Source organism: Cervus canadensis, chromosome 7, assembly GCF_019320065.1.
Source record: "Cervus canadensis isolate Bull #8, Minnesota chromosome 7, ASM1932006v1, whole genome shotgun sequence".
Lineage (NCBI taxonomy): Eukaryota > Metazoa > Chordata > Mammalia > Artiodactyla > Cervidae > Cervus > Cervus canadensis.
In genome coordinates, this window is record NC_057392.1 from 8,728,857 (window position 1) to 8,751,609 (window position 22,753).

Here is a 22,753-nt window from a genome sequence, read left to right on the forward strand (position 1 = left end):
CTGCAACTACTGAAACCTCTGCACCTAGAGCCTGTGGTCAGCAACAACAGAAGCCACTGCAATGAGAAGCCCACGCACTGCGATGAAGAGCAGTCCCTGCTCGCCACAACTAGCAAAAGCCCAAGTGCAACAACGAAGACTCAGTATAGCCAAAAATTGAATAAATAAATAAATTTTAAAATAATTAAATGGACGAATGTCTAAAGAAAACAATTCTTGCTCTGGCTCTAATTAGTAAAATATTATCTATACTAAAGAAGAGATGTTAATGCCCTGCAAATAAATTCTATTCAGTCATTAATATAAAAGGATACCAGATCATTTCTATGAAGGAGTTAAAAACTGCAAGAGACAATAATCAACACATATACTCATTCTTAGCAGATCTCTTAGGTCTTACAGTGTTGGATTTGATTTCAGAGCCGCCAAATGAAGCTTCTTTCTGTTTCCAGAGTGTAGCTATTCTCTCTCTCATTCCCTGTCCCCTCCCTTATATCATTCCGCGGCTAACTTGACTCATCTTTCCGGTCTGAGCTTATATGTCAGTGTCATCCTCCAGGAAGCATGCCCTCACAGCTCCCAGGTCTGGGTAGGTATCCTTCCTAGTGCGCTTTATCATAGCACACTCATTACTTTTTTCCTATTCAGGGGCAAGAAACCAGTATGACCTGGAAACATCAGAGAAGTTACTATCAATGGATCACAAAACATACCATACAGAAATCCATATGTTTGTAAACTAGAAACTCACAACTATAAAGATGGGAGCACAACAAAACTACTACAAGATTTATACACTGCTTTGAAGTTTACAAAGCATTCCATATCTATTATTTAATCTTCATCACATCCTTAAGTAATATTAACCCCACTTTACAAATGAGGAAGCTAAGACTCAGGTCCGGGGCACTTCTCAGAGCCCCATAATAAATAACAGAGCCATTCTCAACCCATGTCTTTTATGCCAAGTGTTTTTTCCATCAACTCCAGCATATCAGGCATTCAGAACAAACTGCCTGAAAAGACAAAAGAATTCAGTAAATGTATTTCTTTTTTCTTCTGTCTTTCAATTTATATAAAATAAAAGCCTGTCTTTTAGTCAAAGACATCCTTTTCCCAGTAGATCAAAAAATATATAATCTCACGTCCACCAGTCTTTAATACTGATGGTGGGAGGGGAACGTCCTGCTTATACACTACCGAAATTCAATGATTATTTTTTTTGGCTCAGCACTGTGCAAGGCTCTATGAAGGACACAAAAGCATCACATAATGAGATGCCTGACCTGAAGAGTTTACAATCTTCTTGAGGAGACAAAAGTAACACTAACCACTTAAGGCAGTGCTGTTTTATAAACACTGGGCTTAGAGGGTTGAGAAAAGGAGATAAGACAAGCTTAACAGGTTTTGAGGCAATGGTAGGAACTAAGATGAACTAGCCTAGGAAATGGCTAGGATTTAAATAAGTGGATGAGGAGGGCAAAAGGAATCATATTGGAAAAGGAATATGGCATATTTCTGGGGCAGCACTAGGAGCCAGGACTGAAAAGAAGATTCCCTTTAAGGTGGGAACATTAAGTCTGGAACAAAGTTAGAAAAGTGACAGGGAGAAGAGACAAACTAAAGGGAGATAGATTAAAGAGAAATCATGTTCTTGATCACAAAAAGGACATGAAGGAAGCAATGACAAAGGAGGATAAGCTGAATGTAGAACAGATTGGAATACAATAATTCTAGAGTCAAGAGTGGCAACTAAATGGCTGATGCCCTTCCTTTGTGGTCCAAGACGCCCTGTGCTTATCATTTTCATAGCATTCACTAATCAAACTGTAGTGAACTATCTCTTTAGCTATCTGGTTCCTGCATTAGACACTCCCCAGAGCAGAGACTACATTATTTCACCCTTACATATTCCCACACCAGCACAATGCCTACCTAGCACCTGATTGGCACTCAATGTTTGTTACAGAAACTACTCCACCCAGGTATCTGGTTATATGAGACTGACTAAGTAACAGCCACAGGAATCATTAATAGAGAGGACATTTTAAGGAAGCAGATAACAAGATGATTTTATAAGCAGAGAAAAAGTGACATATGACATGTCTTAAATGACTACTTCAAGTCTAGGTGCCTGGGTACAGGGAACACAGGAAGCTTGGAGAATAATTCCCTTCGCAAGACAAGGATCTATCTTGATTTTATACATACTGAATTATCTTTGAAGATAAGAATATCCAGATAGAAAAGCTAAAATGTAAGCCTTGGGGATAGTCTACTCTTTGAGGATGGGAGAAAAGGAGCCAATATTAAGACGTTATAGAAATGCATTTATCAGGGAACATTTTCAGCTAACATCTAGCTAAAATCTTAAACCTGCCCACTAATAAGCAGACTCAAAATGTACCCACTTTTACATGGAGGCTAACCTTTCCAATTCCTTCTTTGCTCTTTCTGTGAATAATTTTTAGTGTGGTAGAGAAAAAGATCTTGAATATGAAAGCAACATGTATAATGCCTACTATAGCATACATGTAAACCAGAGTATTATGATTTGTGATCAAAACCAAGAGAGAAAGTAAAACCACATGTTGCCATTAAAATAGTAGAAAAAGCAAAATAATAATAATAATTGGAATCTAGACCCGTTGGAAAAACAAAGTCTAAGTCAATCAACTATGAGCACATTTAGTCCTAAAAAGTAAAAATAGCATAAATTTTAACTGAAAACCTAGTTAGCATCTAAAACCAGAAAATTATCTTTAAAGTCATTGAAGGCTAGAGCCAAAACCTAAAGATCAATGATGTCATTTTCATTCTGAACCAGTATGACTTTTCACTTACCTGAAAGCAGCTCTTATTTGGAATATGTACATTCATTCTTGATATAATTGGTGTGAAATAGCAAAAAAGTACAGTAGATATGGAAAACTACAATCTCAGTATAAAGTCTGACCTAGTTATGAAAACTAACTTTTCACAAGACACAAGGAAAAAAATACATATTTGTGGGTAGCTACAATAAGGGAACAAGGTAAACACCTTAACAAAATTTTCTGCACTTGGAAAATTCCAAACATACTCACTGTTCTGACCCTGTAATAATAATTGCTATGATGTTCTTTCTGGAGAATGTAACATCCAAATATCCAAGTACAATAAGCATTCTAACAACCAACACGGTTAAGGAATGAGATTCTTCATATTCCAATTAGAATCACCATTACCATATGTAAACTGTCGATTTTAAAAGGATTAGATAATGATGATCTATTATTCAAACTAAAGTTATTTTTAATATAAGGCTTTGATTCAGTAGGCACTTGAGACTTATAGTGAACTTCAAGTCATTTATTATGCAACTACTGTATATATAAACTGAACAGAATTAAGAATTGACAGTAATTTAGTTCATTCTTATAAACAAATTAATCTGAGGTGTATATTTGTGGAATGTAAGGAGTATCAGTTACAGTTTTGATTTGTATAAACACTAGTTCAGAAATTAGGAGCTGTATTTAACTCTGTCTTGTCAATATATGGTCACAAATCACCTTACATTCTCCAAAAATGAAAAGTGCAATGTAATAACTGCACTAATAAATGCCAAAATATTTTTACAGTACATTAATAAATATTTTTAATATACGTAAGCATGCCAAAGAACATAAAAAATGTGTTAGAACATTATGAATATGCAAGCATACAGTCAAATGGCTTATAAATATGAAAATATATATATACACATATGCATACAAATATTCCACTATTTTTTATGTTCAAAGTTAACATAATATATATATATAAACAGCTTAAATATCTGGACACAAAACTATGTCAATTTGTTCTAATAATGTCTGGAAAATCTTGCTACTCTTTTAACCAGACTAAACTTTCTCAGAATACAAAGTTTTAAACAAGTAACTCTCAGGAATCACTCCATTTCATTTGGTATTAAGGTCATCTTCATTTGTGTTTACCTGTAACACCTTTAAAAGTTAAAAGTTAACTTTTAACTGTTAGATTAACTAACAGGATATTTCTTTTGAATTATCCTAAAACTTATCCTCTAACTTGAAATTTCCAAAAGCCAGAGGCTTCATTTTTATGGCAGCTCATATTTTTAGCTCATGCAAGAAAATGAAAAGTGTCTATAGTCTACTGAAACCAGAAGTATTTATTTCCCTGAAACCAGAAAATGATGTACAGAAAAATCATTACCAAATGATTTCATCAATACAGTAAAACACTTCAGATGATACTTTTTCAAAACAGATACTTGGTGAAAACCACACAATTCTACAGTATCCACAACTGCCTGCCTTAGTTTATCAGGAAGAGTTTGATTATCTAGTTATCTAGTTCTCTACTTTGATTCAACCTTGAAACTATAAAGTTAGCCACATTTGCTTATACTATCTTTTGCCTTTCAACATAGGGAATATCAACATAAGGCCACAGAGGGATACCAATTTTTTTCATGGAGAATCACTAATATAAAAACAAGATTCAGGTGCTCTAACTTAGGTATGTCAAAAAGCACAATGTTTAAGCAGCTTTGACCTAAGATCTACAAAAATATTTCAACAGCTATTCGTCTACAACTATGAGATTTAACATGGTTGAGTTAACACCAGAGTAACTGCACCAAAAATATCTCTAACTGTTTTAAGTCACACACAGATCACCACACTAGAGGAAGCTCAAAATCTGCAATAGAATGTAGCTTATCTGATGTACCCACTCTGTTGTAGTTGCAAAGGCTATATAGATTTATGACCTACACAGCTGACCTCCCTGTTCTCTCTAAGCATATCTGTCTGACTCCTATCTTACTTCACAACTACTCAGTTATGCATTTGAAACCTTGCTTTTCAGGACCTAATTCTGTTTTCAACACTTTAATATACCGTCATTGGTGGTCTAGTGGTCTAGTGCTCTCAACCCTTAATATAATAGGACCATTCAAAAATATGCTAAATACTGCACTATTAACCAAAAAAAAAGTTGTTCTACGATAAATCCTCAATCATCACTAACTAGGTAAAACGGTCCTTCACAACACAGGTTATCTACAAAGTTCCCTCTGTTTACAAGTAAGGCTATGGCTCTAACTCAACAGAGTAAATTAGCTACTGGTCATGATGAAAAGTTATAATTCATCTTTAATTTCTTCAATTTTGTTTTTCCCACTAATGAAAAATCAGATGAATATTGCTAGAAAAATGATAGAACTCTTATAGCTAAAGCTAGTCAATTCTTTTATGTCTTTCTCATTGGATATTTTAGATTCAAAGCAGATTACTTCAGCCTCTGTTCTTTTCCTTCTCTAAAATTAGAAATCTACCTTCGGTTGTTTACGATCTGTGGTCACCTCCCTTCTACCTGCTTATTTTGGTCTAGTAATGGTCTCTGTGTGAATGACTCAACAGTGGCTGTGTAATGTGTATTAAAAGAAAAGAACTGGTCAACTCTCTATTCCTAAACATCATTTCGGTCCCCTCTTTTTGTCAATCAATACCGTATTATTCTTATATTAGATGAGGTTACTTAAAAATGAATAAAATGTTTAAAATGTAATTCAGTTTTCATTCTCCTGACTATGCACAATTAATTTTCAGGCAGTAACAAAGTTCAGGCAAGAATTAGTCAGAAAAAATAATTTTTTCTCTCTGGGGTAAAGAAAGCTTTATCAAATCATACTACACACACCTCTAGAAGGCCATAAAGTGATAGGAGTTGGGTTGATCTGTCCATTTCAAACTTAAAATAGATTTAAGAATTATAGGTAGCAATCATGTTTACAGGAAAATGTTATCACTCACATTTTCTTATCTGAATCAAAACTTCTAGCTCTCCCTCTTCTTTTGGTGGGAATTGTTTTATCTCTTTGATATTTTTTGAATTTTTCTTTCTCTTCTTTAAAAAGAATCTTACTTTTGAAGTTGTTTTAAATTAGGGCTGATAACTACTAACTACTGAAGTGCCAATTTGTGGGTATCTACAACATACCAGGTATTGAATTTTATATTTCTGACTTAATCCTTAACAACTTGGCAAAATGGGCAGTATTATTTTCCCTTTACAGATGATAAAGTTGAGACTCAAGGAAATGAGATAATTTGCCTAAACATTACACTCGAAAAGGACTCTACTAGGAAATATCAGAGGCAGGTATTTAACTTACAGTTGTCCAGCCTGAAAGCCCATATCCTTTCCACTCCACTATCCCTCCCTCCCTCTTATCTTCTTAGCTGACAGCTAAGTGTCTGAGACTTGACAATTTCTTAAGAGGCACTAAGTTTATCAAACTGTATGTTACTTGGTTTGTAATAATACACTCTCACCAGTGTTTTTTATGCTTTATTTGATATTTTATCACCTTTCAAGAAGCTATGGTATTTTTGGGTAAATGAGAAATTTCTAACAGTGACAATTAACACCTGAATTAGCTACATATATCAGACACAACTCAAGATACAAGTCTTTCATGAAGAATCCTTAACTTAGAAATTTAGCTTTTCTCCTAAACAACCATAGTAGCAGAAATAATGAAAACAACAACAACAATAACATCTTTATCATTTACTGAACACTTAATGAGTTTGACATTTCCAACTGAACTGTTTATTAAGGAACCTTAAGTGATATCTAGGATTATCAATTGGCTTTGTATAGGGGGGAGTGTCTGCTTGTCTAAGAAAGCATGTCAATTTGACCTATCCCTTCAACTAATTGGTGTGTGTAGGTACACCCAAACTGATTTAACAGATGGCCGTAATACCACTTAACCTGGTATTAATCAAACTAGACTTAAAGGGGTTGATTAAACCATTATAAAGTCTCCTAGCCTAGTTAAGAAGATAAAGGCAAAGTTAACATAATGAGTAAACAAGAACTATCATCTCCTGTCTCTGTAAACTGAGAAGACACGAAAAGAAGGTGTCAAATATCCCATGTGGGTCTCCACTCAGCTCCTCCTCACCTTTCCTTCTAGATCAGTTTGAACAGTTAAGCAGCCTTGCTTGTTTATCTTGCCTCTACTTTAGAAATAACCGCCCCCCTCCCCAACCCGGCTCAAGACATCCCTTGTATAGAGCCCTTTTGTTTTTTGGAAAGTGGAGGGGTGAGCATTGAATAAGAATTACAGTCCACAGAAACTTCCATGAACAAAGTATCCTAGCTGTTGAGCAAGAGTTAAGCTAAAGATGCTATCTTGCTGATAACACTAACAGGGTAAGAAGAAGAAAGGGACAAATGAGTGCCCTCACTGCTATCCCAAATATATCTCATCCTGATATTTTTGGGGTCCTCCTTCCCCAGGACACAGCTCACCCCTGTGGGTGCTCTGTGTTTCCCAACCCAATGAGTTGTCTTAGGCTAGACCTTCAATGCAAGAGACCTGGGTTTGATCCCTGGGTTGGGAAGAATCTCTGGAGAAGGGAAAGGCTACCCACTCCAGTATTCTGGCCTGGAGAATTCCATGGACTACACAGTCCATGGGGTCGCAAAGAGTCAGACACGACTGAGCGACTTTCACTTTCACTTTTTTCTTTCTTAGAAGTAATGTGACAAGAGCATAAAAACCTGCTCTTAGAAGAGAGAAGTCTTTCAATCATTTGCAATCTTACTGCACTTGTATCACTTAACTATTTTTAAGTATAATCACCTCAGATATGTTGCTTAAAAATGTTTCCTCTCTTTAAACATGAGGCAATTCTGGAGAAAAGAAGGACACTAAGGTTATCAAGAGTTTACTTAAATTTTCTAATGACTGCTTTCTAAATCCTGATATTTAAAACATCACTAGGAAATCCAAACCTTAGAGACCATCAATGAGTTAACCAAAAACAAAACCAAACCACCTCTAACCCCAATGACCTATTCTCCCACCCTTTTCAAATGATAAAAAATCACCAATTTTACTCTCTTGCTTTTACTGGATAGTAAAGTAACAAAAGCCTTCTCCAAACTAAACATTTTTAAAAACATAAAGCAAGTATTCTACAAAAAATGAAGCTAACCATGTCAGTTAACTACCCAACAGACAATTCTTTACAGGATCATATTAAAGTCATGAATGTCAACGGGTCTTTCCAAAACAGAAAAGTTATAACCCTGCATTTTCAGAATTATAATACTTAACAGATTCAAACATAAAACAAACAAGATTTTTTGATAGACTCTTAAATACATACTACTTACATGACACCTTGTAGAACTTTCTGGGGATCAGGGTCAAATAGCCTGTCAACATAGTGGCGACTGCTAGCTGTTACTTCCTAGAAAGTGGGGGGAAAAATTATGACATCTGAAGCCATGCAAGTCACAAATTCACAGTATCACCTATAACATCAAATAGCTATATAATCTAACTTAAAGCAGAAGCATTCAAATTTTTATATATACTTATCATATTAAATCAATCTGAGAAAATCTTGTGACAAGATAAAAAATAAGATGAGCAAGAAATAGATACCCGGTTCTCTCTAACATAACTAGTCAGTGGGACCTTTGTGGTGAGCACTGCAAGCTTTGCCAACAGAACTGGGCCTAAGTATTAAGAAGCAAGCTAAGTTTCTTAATTAAGTGCTGGATGTCACCTACATACGAAAAAAAGATCCGGATGTTGTTTCTGTTTATATCCACTAAAGCGAGGGAAACTCTGATCTCAGCAAGGAAAAATGGGAAAGGACTTCATTGACAGTTTATGAAGGGTAGTCTCAGTGCAAGAGGAAGACCCTCAGAGTGACACAGAGAAGCTCTACTGCTAAGAAGCAGACATATGTAAAAAATAAAAACTAATATAAAGGAGTTGTCACACTTTCTGTGAGGAAAAAAAAAATTAAAAATTAGGGTGATTTATCAAGTCCAAAAGAGTTACCCAGTCTGAATTGGCTAAAGCTGACCAGAAGAGGGAGGAATTAGAATATGAAGAACAAGGGAGACACTTACCTCCTTTCATTTGTATTTTGGCGTTTGCTCTATTATGTTATTTCCTGTAATACTTACTTGGGGGCATACTTATTTTTATATTTAGTTTTCAATGCTTAACATTATTTAAAACAAAGAACATATGTTTAAGAACCAGAGAGAAAGAACTTTTATCCCTTGCTGTTTCTTTCTGATGCCTGCTGGAATATGCTGGTCATATACTATCAACCATTAGCAATAAATTTTTATAGAGAGGAAATACTTTTCCAGTTTACCCAGAATCCCTGATCAGAAAAGAGTTAACTGCCAAGACACAGTGTCAGCTTAAAATTCTGAGTCTCCAAAAATAACTCTGGAAAAAATTTCAGACAATATATAGTGAAGCTAAAATCAAACTGTATTTTCATATTATGGGTTTGCAAAAAAAATATCCTTGTAGGCAACTCAAATACCTATTTTTAATACATACTCCATTTATAAAGAACAAACTGGCAGCAAATAAGACAAACTGATGAAAATTCGTATGCCTAATAGGTAACATAAAGTACTTGTTAACGGGTCGGTTTCCTCAAAATAATATACTCTAGAGCAAAATCCAGGATAAAACTGAAAATAGCATTCCCATAATAGAGATACGTCTCCTCACTTCATCTGAGCACATGTGCTTTCTTGGCTTTCCAACAACGCTAAGTCCGTCTGAGAACTTCAGACTCTTAAGATTCCCTGCTATGTAAGGACTGATCTTTGATCAGTTTGTCTCCACACACTCTTCCACAGCTCTATGTCTCTTGCCTCTCAGTGTGGTTTTTAAAAAGGTATTTGGCTTTAAAACCTATATTTTAAATAAATTTCTCCCATTAACAGCAAGTCTACTTCTCTGTACTACTTCTCTGCACATTCATTTAATAAGCACTGCCTATCTATTAATAAGATAGGCAAGATACTGAGGAAAGTGTTAAGGTTAAAAAAAAAAAGGTACAGTCTCTCCCTTCGAGAATTCATATTCTATTGTAACTATGCTTACATGTTTATATTCCCTATTAGAATATAAAACAGAAGTATACACACATAAAGGTAGCACTTAGGAGAGTATTAATAAACTGGGAGAATCAATGAAGACTTCTTAGAGAAGTTGGTTTTAGAAGATGAGTAAGAGTGCACAAGAATAGATAAGGAAAAAATCAGGGTCACAACCACAGCCATAAGGCAAGTGAAACCAACACACAAATACCATCAGCAAGGATACCAGTTGCTGGCACTGAAAAAGAAGGGCAGAGGGTAGAAAGGCAAGGGCAGACTATAAAGCAGAAAAAGTTAACCAACAGGTAGCCAATAATTGAAACATTAGATTGCCTTTGGGTCAAAGTTCTATGCTAGGTGCCAAAGAGATACAAGAAGAAGTTAAGGCGGAATTGTATAGAGCTTACACCTATAAAGGGGTCAGTCATTAAGTACAAAAATGGATCCTCTGAGCTGCCTACACAGTAGCAAGCTGAGAGGATATAGTCAGTTGTTCAAAGTGATTTTACTCTATGCTTCTGCTTAACATATTCATTTAGTTGTTTGTACGGGACATTTCTCATATTTCTCTGCTTTCCTTTGTACATCAGGCCATCTCTCCACTTTCAGCCCTCTTCTCTCGTCTTTCAAAAGGCAGCCTGGAGGGACTCCGTTGGTGGTCCAGTGGCTAAGACTCTTGAGCTCTCTCAATGCTGGGACCCTGGGTTTGATCCCTGGTTGGGGAACTAGATCCCACATGCCACAACTAAGACCCTGCATAGCCAAATAAATAAATAAATAAAAATACATATATATATATATATCTCTTAAAAAAAGGCAGTCTGAAAATAAAAGACTTTGAGAGAGAAGGCAATTGGTACAGATACTATATAGGTGCTCAGAGAAAAAGTGACACTTGAGCAAAGAGTTTAAAAAGGTCAAGGAGTAAGTCATGCAGCTATCTGGGAGCAAAGCTTGTTAAGCAAAGAGAACAACAAATGCAAAGGCTCTGAAATGGGAAGTGTCTGAGGGGATCAAAGAACAGGAGGCTGTGACAGCTGGAGCAGAATGAGCAAAGGAGAAAACAGTAGGAGATGAGTTCAGAGAAGAGGGGCCAGATGGTAAAGAGCTGCGATGTCCAATATGATAGCCACTAGCCTCATATGGCTATTGGACATTTGAAATGTGGCTAGAAATTGAATTAATTTTTTAAAATTTTAATTAATTAAAATTAAATATTTAAAAATCAATGCTGAATTCCATTATTAGAAAACTTTTAAGACTGTTTAGAAATACTTGGGTATGTAAATCTACATTCAACTGTAAATTTCATGAAACCTAAATACCAATCAAGTATTTCCAAGCAAAATACAAATCAAGTATTTCCAACCAAAATTTGGCATCAAAATTGTGTAAAATACATACCAGATTTTTGAAGACTTGATATAAAAAAAGTAAACAATTTCATTAACAATTTCCTACATTAATTGCATATTCAAATAATATTCTTATATAGGTTTAAATTAGATTTAACATTAAAATTAACTTCATCTGTTTTCTTTTTACTTTTACAGCATGGTTGCTAGAAAATTTTAAACTATGTACATCCTTGCATTATTTTTACACTGGACAACAATGGTATAGAGTCTTGTTAGTCATTGTAAGAATTTTTATTTTTATGGTGTGAGTTGGGAAGCCATTAGACATGAACTGACTTGCTTTAAAAGAATGCTCTAGTTGCAATTATAGAAACACACAAATACGTGGAGTGGGCTAGGGAACAAAGCAAGGAGACTAGGTAGGAGACTGTTTCAATAATCAGAAATGCTATTATCTCAGAGAGATGAAGGAAGCCTGGACTAGGGCAAGAGTTTTGGAGGTAGTAAGAGTCACTCAGATTCCAGATAAATGTTAAAGTTGAAATGACTATCAAATTGGATATGCTGTTGGAATAGATGAGGGATGTGAAAGAATAGAGGAGCCAAGGATAATACTTAAAAGTTTCTGCCTGAGCAGCCGGAAAGACTGAGCTGCCAGTTACTGAGATGGGGAAGACTGTGGGAGATGCAACTCTGAGTGAGAGATCAAAAGTTCAGTTTTTGTTAGGACTGAAAATTTCATTAGCCTTCCAAGTGAGAATGTCAAGTTACAGCTGAATAGATGTCGAGAGGTTAGGAGAGACCTATAAGTGGGAGATACAAGTTAGGGAGATGAGTATAAACAGGAGTAGCATAAACAGGATACGTTCACTTAGGATAAGGCAGAGCCAGACGACTGAATTCTGAAGCACCTGAAAAAGCAGCCAGTGTGATGGGAAGAAGTCTAAGAAGCCAGATAAGGTAATGTTTTAAGAAGGGAGTAATCAATTATGCCAAATGCTATGGATGTGTAGCATAAGATAATAACTAAGACCTAAACGTTGGATTGATGAACTGACTGTGGCTCAGATCATCAGCTTCTCATAGCAAGACTCAGGCTTAAACTTAAAGACAGTGCGGAAAACCACTAGGCCAGCCAGATACAACTTAAATCAAATCCCCTATGAATATGCAGTGGAGGAGACAAATAGATTCAAGGGATTAGATCTAGTAAACAGTGTGCCTGAGGAACTATGGATGGAGGTTCATAATATTGTACAGGAGGCAGTGAACAAAACCATCCCAAAGAAAAAGAAAAGCAAGAAGGCAAAGTGGTCATCTGAGGAGGTTTTACAAATAGCTGAAGAAAGAGGAGATGCAAAGAGCAAGGGAGAAAGGGAAAGGTACATCCAACTAAATGCAGAATTCCAAAGAATAACAATGAGAGACAAGAAGGCCTTCTTCAGAGAACAGTGCATAAAAACAGAGGAAATCAACAGAAGGGGAGAGACTAGAGATCTCTTCAGGAAAACTGGAGATATCAAGGGAACATTTTGCCCAGAGATGGGCACAATAAAGGACAGAAACAGTAGAGACCTGGTAGACGCTGAAGAGATCAAGAAGAGATGGTAAGAATACACAGAACTGTACAAAAAAATAAAATCTTCCTGAACCAGATAACTAGGACGGTGTGGTTAGTCACCCAGAGCCAGACATCCGGGAGTGTGAAGTCAAATGGGCACTGCTGTTAATAAAGCTAGTGGATGTGATGAATTCCATTAGAGCTATTCAAAACCCTAAAGGATGATGTTATCAAAGTGTTGCACTCAATGTCGGTGAATCTGGAAGACCCAACAGTGGTCACAGGACTGGAAAAGGTCAATCATCATCCTAAATCCCAAGAAGAGTAGCACTAAAGAATGTGCTGACCATTGAACAATTGCACTCATTTCCCACGCTAGTAAGGTCATGCCGAAAATACTGCATGCTAGGCTGCAGCACTATGCGAACCAAGAAGCTCCAGATGTCCAAGCTGGGTTTAGAAAAGGAAGAGGAACCAGAGATCAATTGCCAATACTCACTGGATCATAGAGAAAGCAAGGGAATTCCAGAAAAACATCTACCTGTTTCATCAACGATGCCAAAGCCTTTGACTATGTGGATCGTAACAAACTTCAGAAAGCTCTTAAAGAGATGGGAATGCCAGACCATCTTACCTGTCTCCTGAGAAACCTGTAAGTGGGTCAAGAAGCAACAGTTAGAACTCTGTATAGAACAACTGATTGGTTCAGGACTGAGAAAGGAGTACAACAAGGCTGTCTGCTGTCACCCTGTTTATTTAACCTATATGCTAAATACACCATGAGACATGCCGGCTGGATGAGTTACAAGCTGGAATCGAGATACGCGGGAGAAACATCAATAACCTCAGATATGCAGAAATGGCAGAAAGCGAAGAGGAACTAAAAAGCCTCTTGATGAGGGTGAAGGAGGAGAGTGAAAGAGTCTGCTTAAAACTAAATATTAAAAAAACTAAGATCATGGCATCTGGCCCCATTACTTCATGGCAAATAGAAGGGGGAAAGGTAGAAAATAGTGACAGATTTCCTCTTTTGGGCTCTAAAATCACTGCAGATGGTGACTGCAACCATGAAATTAGAGATGATTGCTTCTCGGCAGGAAAGTTATGACAAACCTAGACAATGCATTGAAAAACAGAGACATTACTCTGCTGACAAAGGTCTGTATAATCAAGGCTATGATCTTCCGAGTGGTCACATACAGTTGTGAGAGCTGGACTGGGAAGAAGGCAGAGCGCCAAAGAATCGGTGCCTTTGAACTCCGGTGCTGGAGAAGACTCCTGAGAGTCCCTTGGACGAGAAGGAGATCAAACCAGTCAATCTTTAAGTGAAATCAACCCTGAATACTCATTGAAAGGACTGATGCTGAAGCTGAAGCTCCAGCATTCCGGTCACCTGATGCAAACAGCTGACTCACTGGAAAAGTCCCTGATGCTGGGAAAGACTGAGGGCAGAAGAAGGAGAGGGCATCCGAAGATGAGATGGCTGGATGGCATCTCTGATGCAATGGCCATGAACTTGGGCAAACTTCGGGAGATGGTGAGGGACAGGGAAACCTGGCGTGCTGCAGTCCATGGGGTAGCAAAGAGTCGGACACGACTGGGTAACTGAACAACAATAACAAAAGTTGGATTCAGGAACATGGAGATCATCAGTGATCTTGACAACAACAGTATGTGCAGAGTGGTGGGGCCAAAGCTTGCTTAGGGAGGGTTAAGAGAGAATGGATAAAGAGGAATTAGAGAAAGTAAACACAGACAACTCTTTCAAGGAGTTTCACTGTAACGGAGAGAGAAGAAAGAAGTAGTTAGAGAGGTGAAGTCAGGAGTTTTTTTTTTTAAGATGGAATAAATTAAAGCACATTTATTCATTGAGGGAATTTTTTTTTTCTTTTTCTCTTTTTTTTTCTTTTTTTTGAAGTGAAGTCGCTCAGTCGTGTCTGACCCCCTGCGACCCCATGGACTGTAGCCTAACAGGATCCTCCATCCATGGGATTTTCCAGGCAATAATACTGGAGTGGGTTGCCATTTCCTTCTCCAGGGAATTTTTTTGATATAAAGAAAAACATGTTGCATTGGGGTAGGGGGAGAACTTCTGGAACAATGTTCATGAATAACTGAGAAGAAAGTGGATTTACTGACCGAGTGGAGCATGGGAAGTACAATAGCCAGAGGCCACTAACGAGGTGGACATGGTGGTGAAGCGTGTGGGCATTCTCTCCGATTATCTCTATTTTTTTAAAGTTAAAATGGCGGGGATGGATGTGAGGGTGGGTGAAGAGAGACAAGAATAAGACACTGTATGGGCCAGAAAATGTATCAGCGCTGCCAGGCAGCACTTAACCTTCCTGAGGCTCATGATTATGAATTTAAAGTGAGACCAGCGAGCATGGCTGTGTTTTTCTCCAACTACATTTAAATATACAGAAGTAGGCATGAATAAGAGAGCTGGGTTTAACCAGAGCTGGAATTTCACCAGGCAAGGATGACAAAGCCAGAGGAAAAGGTCAGCTGAGTTGAGAGTATACGCATGGTTGTGATTATGACAGGCCTACTGAAGACCAGTGAAAAAGTGGGAGAATTAATAGAATGCAGGTAACAAGGCAATTGAAGAAGGGTTGCAGGTGTTTGGGTAGTAGGAGGAATGGTTAGGGAGGACAGAAGGTGGTGGCCAGGATGTGAAAAATTGAGATTATGAAGGGATTTTAGTTAGTGAAGTGATTTAGTTATCATATGAAAGTCAAGGTCTAGGAAAAAACCATAAGGACAATACCTCAAGGTAGGACAGAGGATATGATCACTGGAGAAGTCTAGAATTTTAGAAAAATTGTCTATATAGTTAGTGAAATTTGCATAAATTACCACAGAAATAGTGTTAGGGAAAAAGGGATCATGAGCTAGGAGCTCAAATCTTAAAAGAAATGAGGGGGAATGATCCAGAGGATCTATGCTCATGCTCAGTCACTCAGTCGTGTCTGACTCTTTGCAACCCCATGACCTGTAGCCCACCAGGCTCCTCTGTCCATGGAATTTTCCAGGCAAGAATACTGGAGTGGGTAGCCATTCCCTTCTCCAGGGGATCTTCCCAACCCAGGGATGAAACCCACATCCCCTGTGTCTCCTACATGGGCAGGAGGATTCTTTAGCACTGTGCCACCTGGGAAGCCAGGGGATCTAGCGATGACTACAACAAGGTAGAGTCTGATGAGATTCAGAGCTGGAATGTTTGGAAAAAGGGAAGAGAGGGGTCTGAAAAGAGCCATGGGAACAATTCTCTCCTGTACCTCCTAGAGATATGAGGGGCATGGGAAGGAAAAGAGCCACTAGCTGAGAAGACTGCAGGAGAAAACTGAGGAAAGGGATGTCAACAAGTGAAAAGCTCAGTTTCAGTCTAAACAGAAAGATGAGGGAAATGTTTAGAGAAGAGGCTAAGGATAAGGGAAATCCCACGAAAGAAGGATATCCCATGAAAGAAGAGGCAAGGAATCTGGCTAGAAAAGTAAATGGACAGAGACACATGGGCAAGAGGAAGGACCCTAGAGTCCTGGGCTTCACATGCAGGTTAATGTAAACAGAGAATAAGAGTTTAACCTGGATGAGGACGAGTGAGGCTGTGATACTGGGGTAGGCAGGGGTGAAGAGGACTTGGGGGCTCTTTCATTCTTGCCAGCAACAGCGCGGATTTTGGTGACGGACAGTTTCATCTGGGCATTTATTTACTCCTGAAATATGAAAAGCACTAGAGTTCCTTCCTCCATCCTGCTCATAGAGGCCAAAAGGCTAGGAGAGTTTCCAATGATCTGTCCTCTCAAGAAGTGGCTTCACGCTCACTTCAAAGCACCAATACCCTTTCAACTGTAGTTATAGCTTTCAGGAGCTGGAAGGGATTGTACACAGTGATCCTCCATCCTCCCAACCAAGAGAGCGGATGTGCCAAGGAGCCAGCTGAAGCTCAGGGTACAGTCTGTGCCCATGAAGGAAAGCAATGCTAGCCAGGGTCACACTATGACCTCTGCCTTTTGGCACAAGGCTTCAAACAAATGACCTAGTTAGCCCTCAAAACCCAGCTCTAAACTCCTTTTACCCATTCAAAGCTCCAGAAGCCATCACAAATGTATGTATTAAAAACCTGTTCCATTTCTATGCTTAATAGCACCCCTCCAAATTATGTGAATATGTACACAGATCCCTTCAAGCAGAAAGTTTATATATGCCAAATCTGTGAATTAGTGTTAATTCTAAGTAGAGCTGAATGTACATATGTATGAACAGGTAATAAACATTAAAGAAAGATGAGACACTTGAAGCAAATTTCTTTTTGAAGGAAGCCAGAAACAAATAACAAGTTGCATTCCACTGTGGAGAACTATTACATGGAAGCAATTTCCCTTTTATTCATGATAGGCAGTCTCTGAGATGGCCCCAGTGATCCCCACCTTCTCGTATTCAAGTCCTGTGTGATGTCTCCCCTTGAGTGAAGACTGGTCATAGTGACTTGATTCTAGCAAGAAAGCAGCAGAGGTGATATAATGTCATTGCAGAGCTCTCCCTCTCTCTGTGTCCATGTCTGTGTCTGTCTGTCCCTCCCTCTGTCAAAAGCCAGCTGCCATGTTGTAAGCTGCCCCATGGAGAGATCCACATGGCATGGAACTAAGGGGAGCCCCTGGCCAAGAGCCAGCAAGGAATTGAGGCCCTCAGTTCAACAGCCCATGTGGAACTAAATCCTGCCAAAAACCCTGGGAGCGAGCTTGGAAGTGCATGCCCCTTCAACTCAGTCTTCAGGTGAGAAGAGGCGCTCCTGTCGACACCCTGACCGCAGCCTCACAAGGAACTCTGGGGCAGAGGCACTAGCTAAACCACATCCGAATCCTGACCCACAGAAACTGGGATAACAAATGTTTTAAGCAGATAAGTTTTAGGGTAATTTGTTACATAACAATACATAGACAATGAATAGACCTTCAAATTTATCATCCAAACCAGGATAATTTTAGGACTGAAAGCGAGCACTATTAATACTTATCACAGATAACACATAAATGAAGAGTGTTGGGGACAAACCAGGCTATATGCTCACCCTACCTTTTATTCCTCTTTAGTAGCACAAAAGAGGAAAAACTTAATGATAGCTCAGAAAACTGGTCAGACATGCTGAAAAGGCACACTAGAACATTCTCTACTTGCCCTTCTGAATAAACTACCCATGGCTGGGGTGAATAAAACCCTAACTTTTGGGGAAAAAAAAATTCTTTGGGAAAGGTCTTGAATACTAAATTACTAAGTCCTAGACTTGAACAGGATTTAACTCAAAGATTAGAAGGATATGTGTTCAACTGAAGTTTTAAAACCTGAAATGAAGCAATGGGTTTATTAGACAACGAACAGTGTGAGTTTAAGTGTTAATAAGAAAATATCAAACAAATTCATTTAATTAAAATATTGTTCTATGTATATTTCATTAAAATAGTATGTTCTTTATTTCTACCATATTCAGGCATTGAATGGTAGAAAAGAACACATGATTTGGCATTAGAAGATGGGTTTGAAACTTAGTTCTACTATGTCATGACTCAGGGCAAAAACAAAATTTTGAGACTGTTGTCTTCAAGTATAAAATGGTGATGTCACCACATAGTTCAGAGTATGGAGCAAATGAGATAATACACTTGTATGTATTACAGGAAAAACCCCTGTAAATGATCCATACAAATACTGATTTCAGGAAAATTCTATTTTTGTACAAAAAAATATAATTTTTTCAAGTGTAACAAATGCTCTTCTCGGGTATTTATATTCATATTCATGGTTAAAGCTTAATTATTCAGATAGATGGACTTCCCTGGTGGCTCAGATGTAAAGAATCCGCCTGCAATGTGGGAGACCTGGGTTCAATTCCTGGGTTGGGAAAATCCCCTGCAGGAGGGCATGGTAACCCACTCCAGTATTCTTGCCTGGAGAATCCCCATGGACAGAGGAGCCTAGCAGGCTACAATCCATGGGGTCTCAAAAAGTGAGACACGACTGAGTGACCAAGCACAGCACGTTTAGACAGATAGCGGTCCTCACCTGATAACAGCCTTATTCTCAGAGCAAACTAAGCACTTAGTAAGAAATAAATATGCATTCGAGTGCTGAACTTAAAACTCTAAACTTTCATTACTTGAAATTTTTTAAAAACTTAAAAATGTAGAAAAGAATCATTAAAAGTAATCATTAGTGTACTTTTTATTACTAACTTTCATTATAACTGCAGGTATAACAAAAGACTCAGAAAATATTTGATCACAGTTAAGAACATCAATACACAGGTCAAGGAGTAACCTTTCTTTTTTTTTGGCCACAGTGCACAGCATGCAGGATCTTAGTTCCCTGAACAGAAACCAAACCTGCACACGCTGCAGTCTTAACCACGGGACCACCTGGGAAGCTCCAAGGAGGAACCATCTCTAGTGTTCTCGTTCCCATACAACAACCCAGAAAGAAAAGGTAGACAGAATACAAATATTTTTATGATACCTGACACTTGTTTAGCAAGTTATAGTTTACAAAGCATTTTCATATCCATTTTCTCATTTAATTCATGTGTTCTTTAGAAACTAAAATATTCTAATTCTCAATGGGGAATTCTGACCCCTAAGAAATGAATTTTAAACTGGTTATTGCCAATCAAAATTTAGTATGTCAATTATTCCATAAACTACTAGGAACTTCAAGATAAAATTGTTCATAATGTTGATCATTCTGCATGGTCAGGGAAAACCTTGGTTTAGGGGAGAGATGAAAGGAATACAACCCCAAAAATAGAATGTCTAAGCTCTACAAAGATTCATTTAAAAACTATTTCATGCTGAAATTCAACATGTAAATATCTTTAATTTACTAGGTGCTGATAACAGAGATAAGATACAGTCCCTTACCCTCAAGGCATTCACAACACAGAAAGGAAACAGGTAAGTAAGTTACAGTTATTCTACCACAGGATAAGTGTAACTATAAAAATGAACACAAAATAAAAAGAAAGTTGAAGATATAATTAACTGAAGTGCAGAAGTTAGAGGTGGAATGGGAGACGGTATCTAAGCAGCAGGATGATTAATCTGAAAAACTAATATTATTCTGTTAGGTGAAAAGGAAAGGAAAAAAGACAAGGACTCGAGGTGGAGAGTATAGCACATGCAAAAGAGTTCTGAAGCAATCTGGTGTGTTTGAGAAATGCAATTTAGTACTACAGTGACACTTATATATATATATAGTATACATTATATATATATATATATAAAAGTATATATACTTTTATATATATATATAGTATACATATTATATGTATAGTATACACTTGGGAATACAAAACAAAGCTAAAGTTGTACTCTTTAATTCAGTCAACAAAGAGTTAAACAACAATACAGCCTAGGCAATGACCAAAAAATGTCCACCTTTGCTGAACTGACATTTCAGCAAGGGAAGAATGATAAAAAGCAATAAACATAATAAATAAAAGATGCAGGATATTAGAGGGCTAAACATTCTATGGGGGGAAATGTTTAACAGCACATTTTCTTTCCACCTCCTTATACTATACACTGCACAAGCTGGGGGGAGGGAAGTGCAGAAGAGAAAGAGGGAGGCATACTAATACAAATGCATCACCAGAGAACCCCATACCTTCAGCATCTCAGTGGTTCTCAACAGGGACAGCACTACTGCCTAAAATACGTTCTGTAAATCTATGGAAGTGATTTGGGACTGTCAAAACGACAGTAGATGCTACTAATATCTAGTGGGCAAGGACCGAGGGCGCTACATGTCCTGTGAGTGGGACAACAGGCCCACATTCCAAAAGTCTTTCCATTATAGTCATGTAGCAAAATAAACTTTATTTTAATATCCTGAGCCTAGACTCTAACTCCATTTTACATATAAACACAATATGTGTTCAGCATCATTTTACTATAACATTTTCCAAAAATGCAATTCCCAAAAGAAAATAGAAAAGGCTGGACTTGAACTTTGTCTTATTAGGTACTTTACCAAAAGTACCTTTTGTTTCAGAAAGTCACATCAAAATTAATATCATTTATTATATTTAAGTAACATATATACCTATACCTACCATATATACACACCATACCTATATCAATCTGTCATACAGCAGTCATATTTATAGCTAAACTAACCTTACATGCAAATATATCACTACTTTATTGGGCTTCCTGGGTAGCTCAGCTTGTAAAAAATCCACCTGCAATGCAGGAGACCCCAGCTAGATTCCCAGACCAGGAAGTTTCCCCGGAGAAGGGACAGGCCACCCGCTCCAGTGTTCTTGGGCTTCCCTGGTGGTTCAGACAGTAAAGAATCTGGCTGCAATGTGGGAGACCTGCGTTCAATCCCTGGGTTGGGAAGATCCTCTGAAGGAGGACATGGCAACCCACTCTAGTATTCTTGCCTGGAGAATCCCAATGGACAGAGGGGCCTGGTGGGCTACAGTCTATGGGGTCGCAAAGAGTCAGACATGACTAAGCACAGCACAGCACTACTTTATTACTTCTTTCCAGGACCTGAGTATTTACTCATTTAAATGGCATAGTTTCCTACTCTTTCTCCCTTAACACAGCTGAGGCATCATGCCAACCCTTAAAAATTTACACGTGAGAACAGTTACCAATGAATTTCACTTCAGGACTGCCAAAGAGGTGCTTCTAAATATGTTTTAAGAAGAGGGTATGGAGTCTGGTAGGGTTGAGAACCACTAAATGAAACAGCTCTTAACACTCCAGTCAACTGCAAGCTTCAGAACCTCTTCTCCATCCCAATTTAAAGCCAAGATATGATTTTCTGATGTCTCCAAAACTCAGTCCAAACAAATGCTTCCCAATTTTCTGAACTCCCAAATAACTGTACTGCCTAGATCAGTCACAGATTCACAATTATTCATTTTGAAGTCCAAGAACACTTGATGTGTTTGTGCACGCATGTGTGCTAAGTCCCTTCACTCATGTCCGACTCTTTGCGACCCTATGGACTGTAGCCAGCCAGGCTCGTCTGTCCATGGGATTCTCCAGGGAAGAATCCTGCAGTGGGTTGCCATGCCCTCCCCCAGGGGATCTTCCTGATCCCAGGGATCGAACCAGTGTCTCTTAGGTCTCCTGCATTGGCAGGTGGGTTCTTTACCACTACCACCACCTGGGAAGTCCCTGATGTGTTTGTATATTGTCACTAAAGAGATTCGGGCTGTCACAATCCAGAACATCAGAAATCTGATACTTTGAAATTTTACTCAACTGTGCTTTACTATCAAATCATATGCCACCCCTTCCCCATGTTCTGACTGTGTTCTGGTGAGATAAAGTCACAATATCCTAAATACTGCCTCATTGCTACTTGAAGAGTTCTAATGACACTATATTTCTCTGCCATAGAGTTAATTTCACCATTAAAGAAAACTAACAGCTGGAGAATTTTTTTCCCTAATATTGACGGGGTAAAATCTACCTCCCTCTGGAACAATACAAAAAAGGATAATATCAACAGTTCAGTTCTGTCGCTCAGTCATGTCCGACTCTTTGCGACCCCATGGACTGCAGCACACCAGGCCTCCCTGTCTTTCACCAACTCCCAGAGTTTACTCAAACTCATGTCCATTGAGTTGGTGAAACCATCCAACCATCTCATCCTCTGTCGTTCCCTTCTCTTCCCGCCTTCAATCTTTCCCAGCATCAGGGTCTTTTCAAATGAGTCAGTTCTTCGAATCAGGTGGCCAAAGTATTGGAGTTTCAGCTCTAATCAACAAAGACTGACCTTTTCCTTGCAGCTATCATACACTCCTGTATATTAAAAAAATTCCCACCTGCCTCCAAAAGGAATAAAAATTAGAAGAAAATGCCTA

General features: G+C 38.1%; 1 protein-coding gene across 6 annotated transcripts in view; it reads right to left on the reverse strand.

The window, feature by feature from the left end:
• The window catches only part of ARMC8 (armadillo repeat containing 8), a 103,772-nt gene that overhangs the window by 68,698 nt on the left and 12,321 nt on the right, over positions 1 to 22,753 (reverse strand). For 5 of the 6 annotated variants that reach the window (XM_043474307.1, XM_043474301.1, XM_043474306.1 and 2 more), the window contains exon 2: positions 8,206 to 8,282. The exons of the other annotated variant lie outside the window; for it this stretch is intronic. In XM_043474307.1, coding sequence (XP_043330242.1) covers positions 8,206 to 8,282 — 77 coding nt within the window. The remainder of the gene's footprint in view (positions 1 to 8,205; positions 8,283 to 22,753) is intronic. 6 annotated transcript variants of the gene reach the window in all.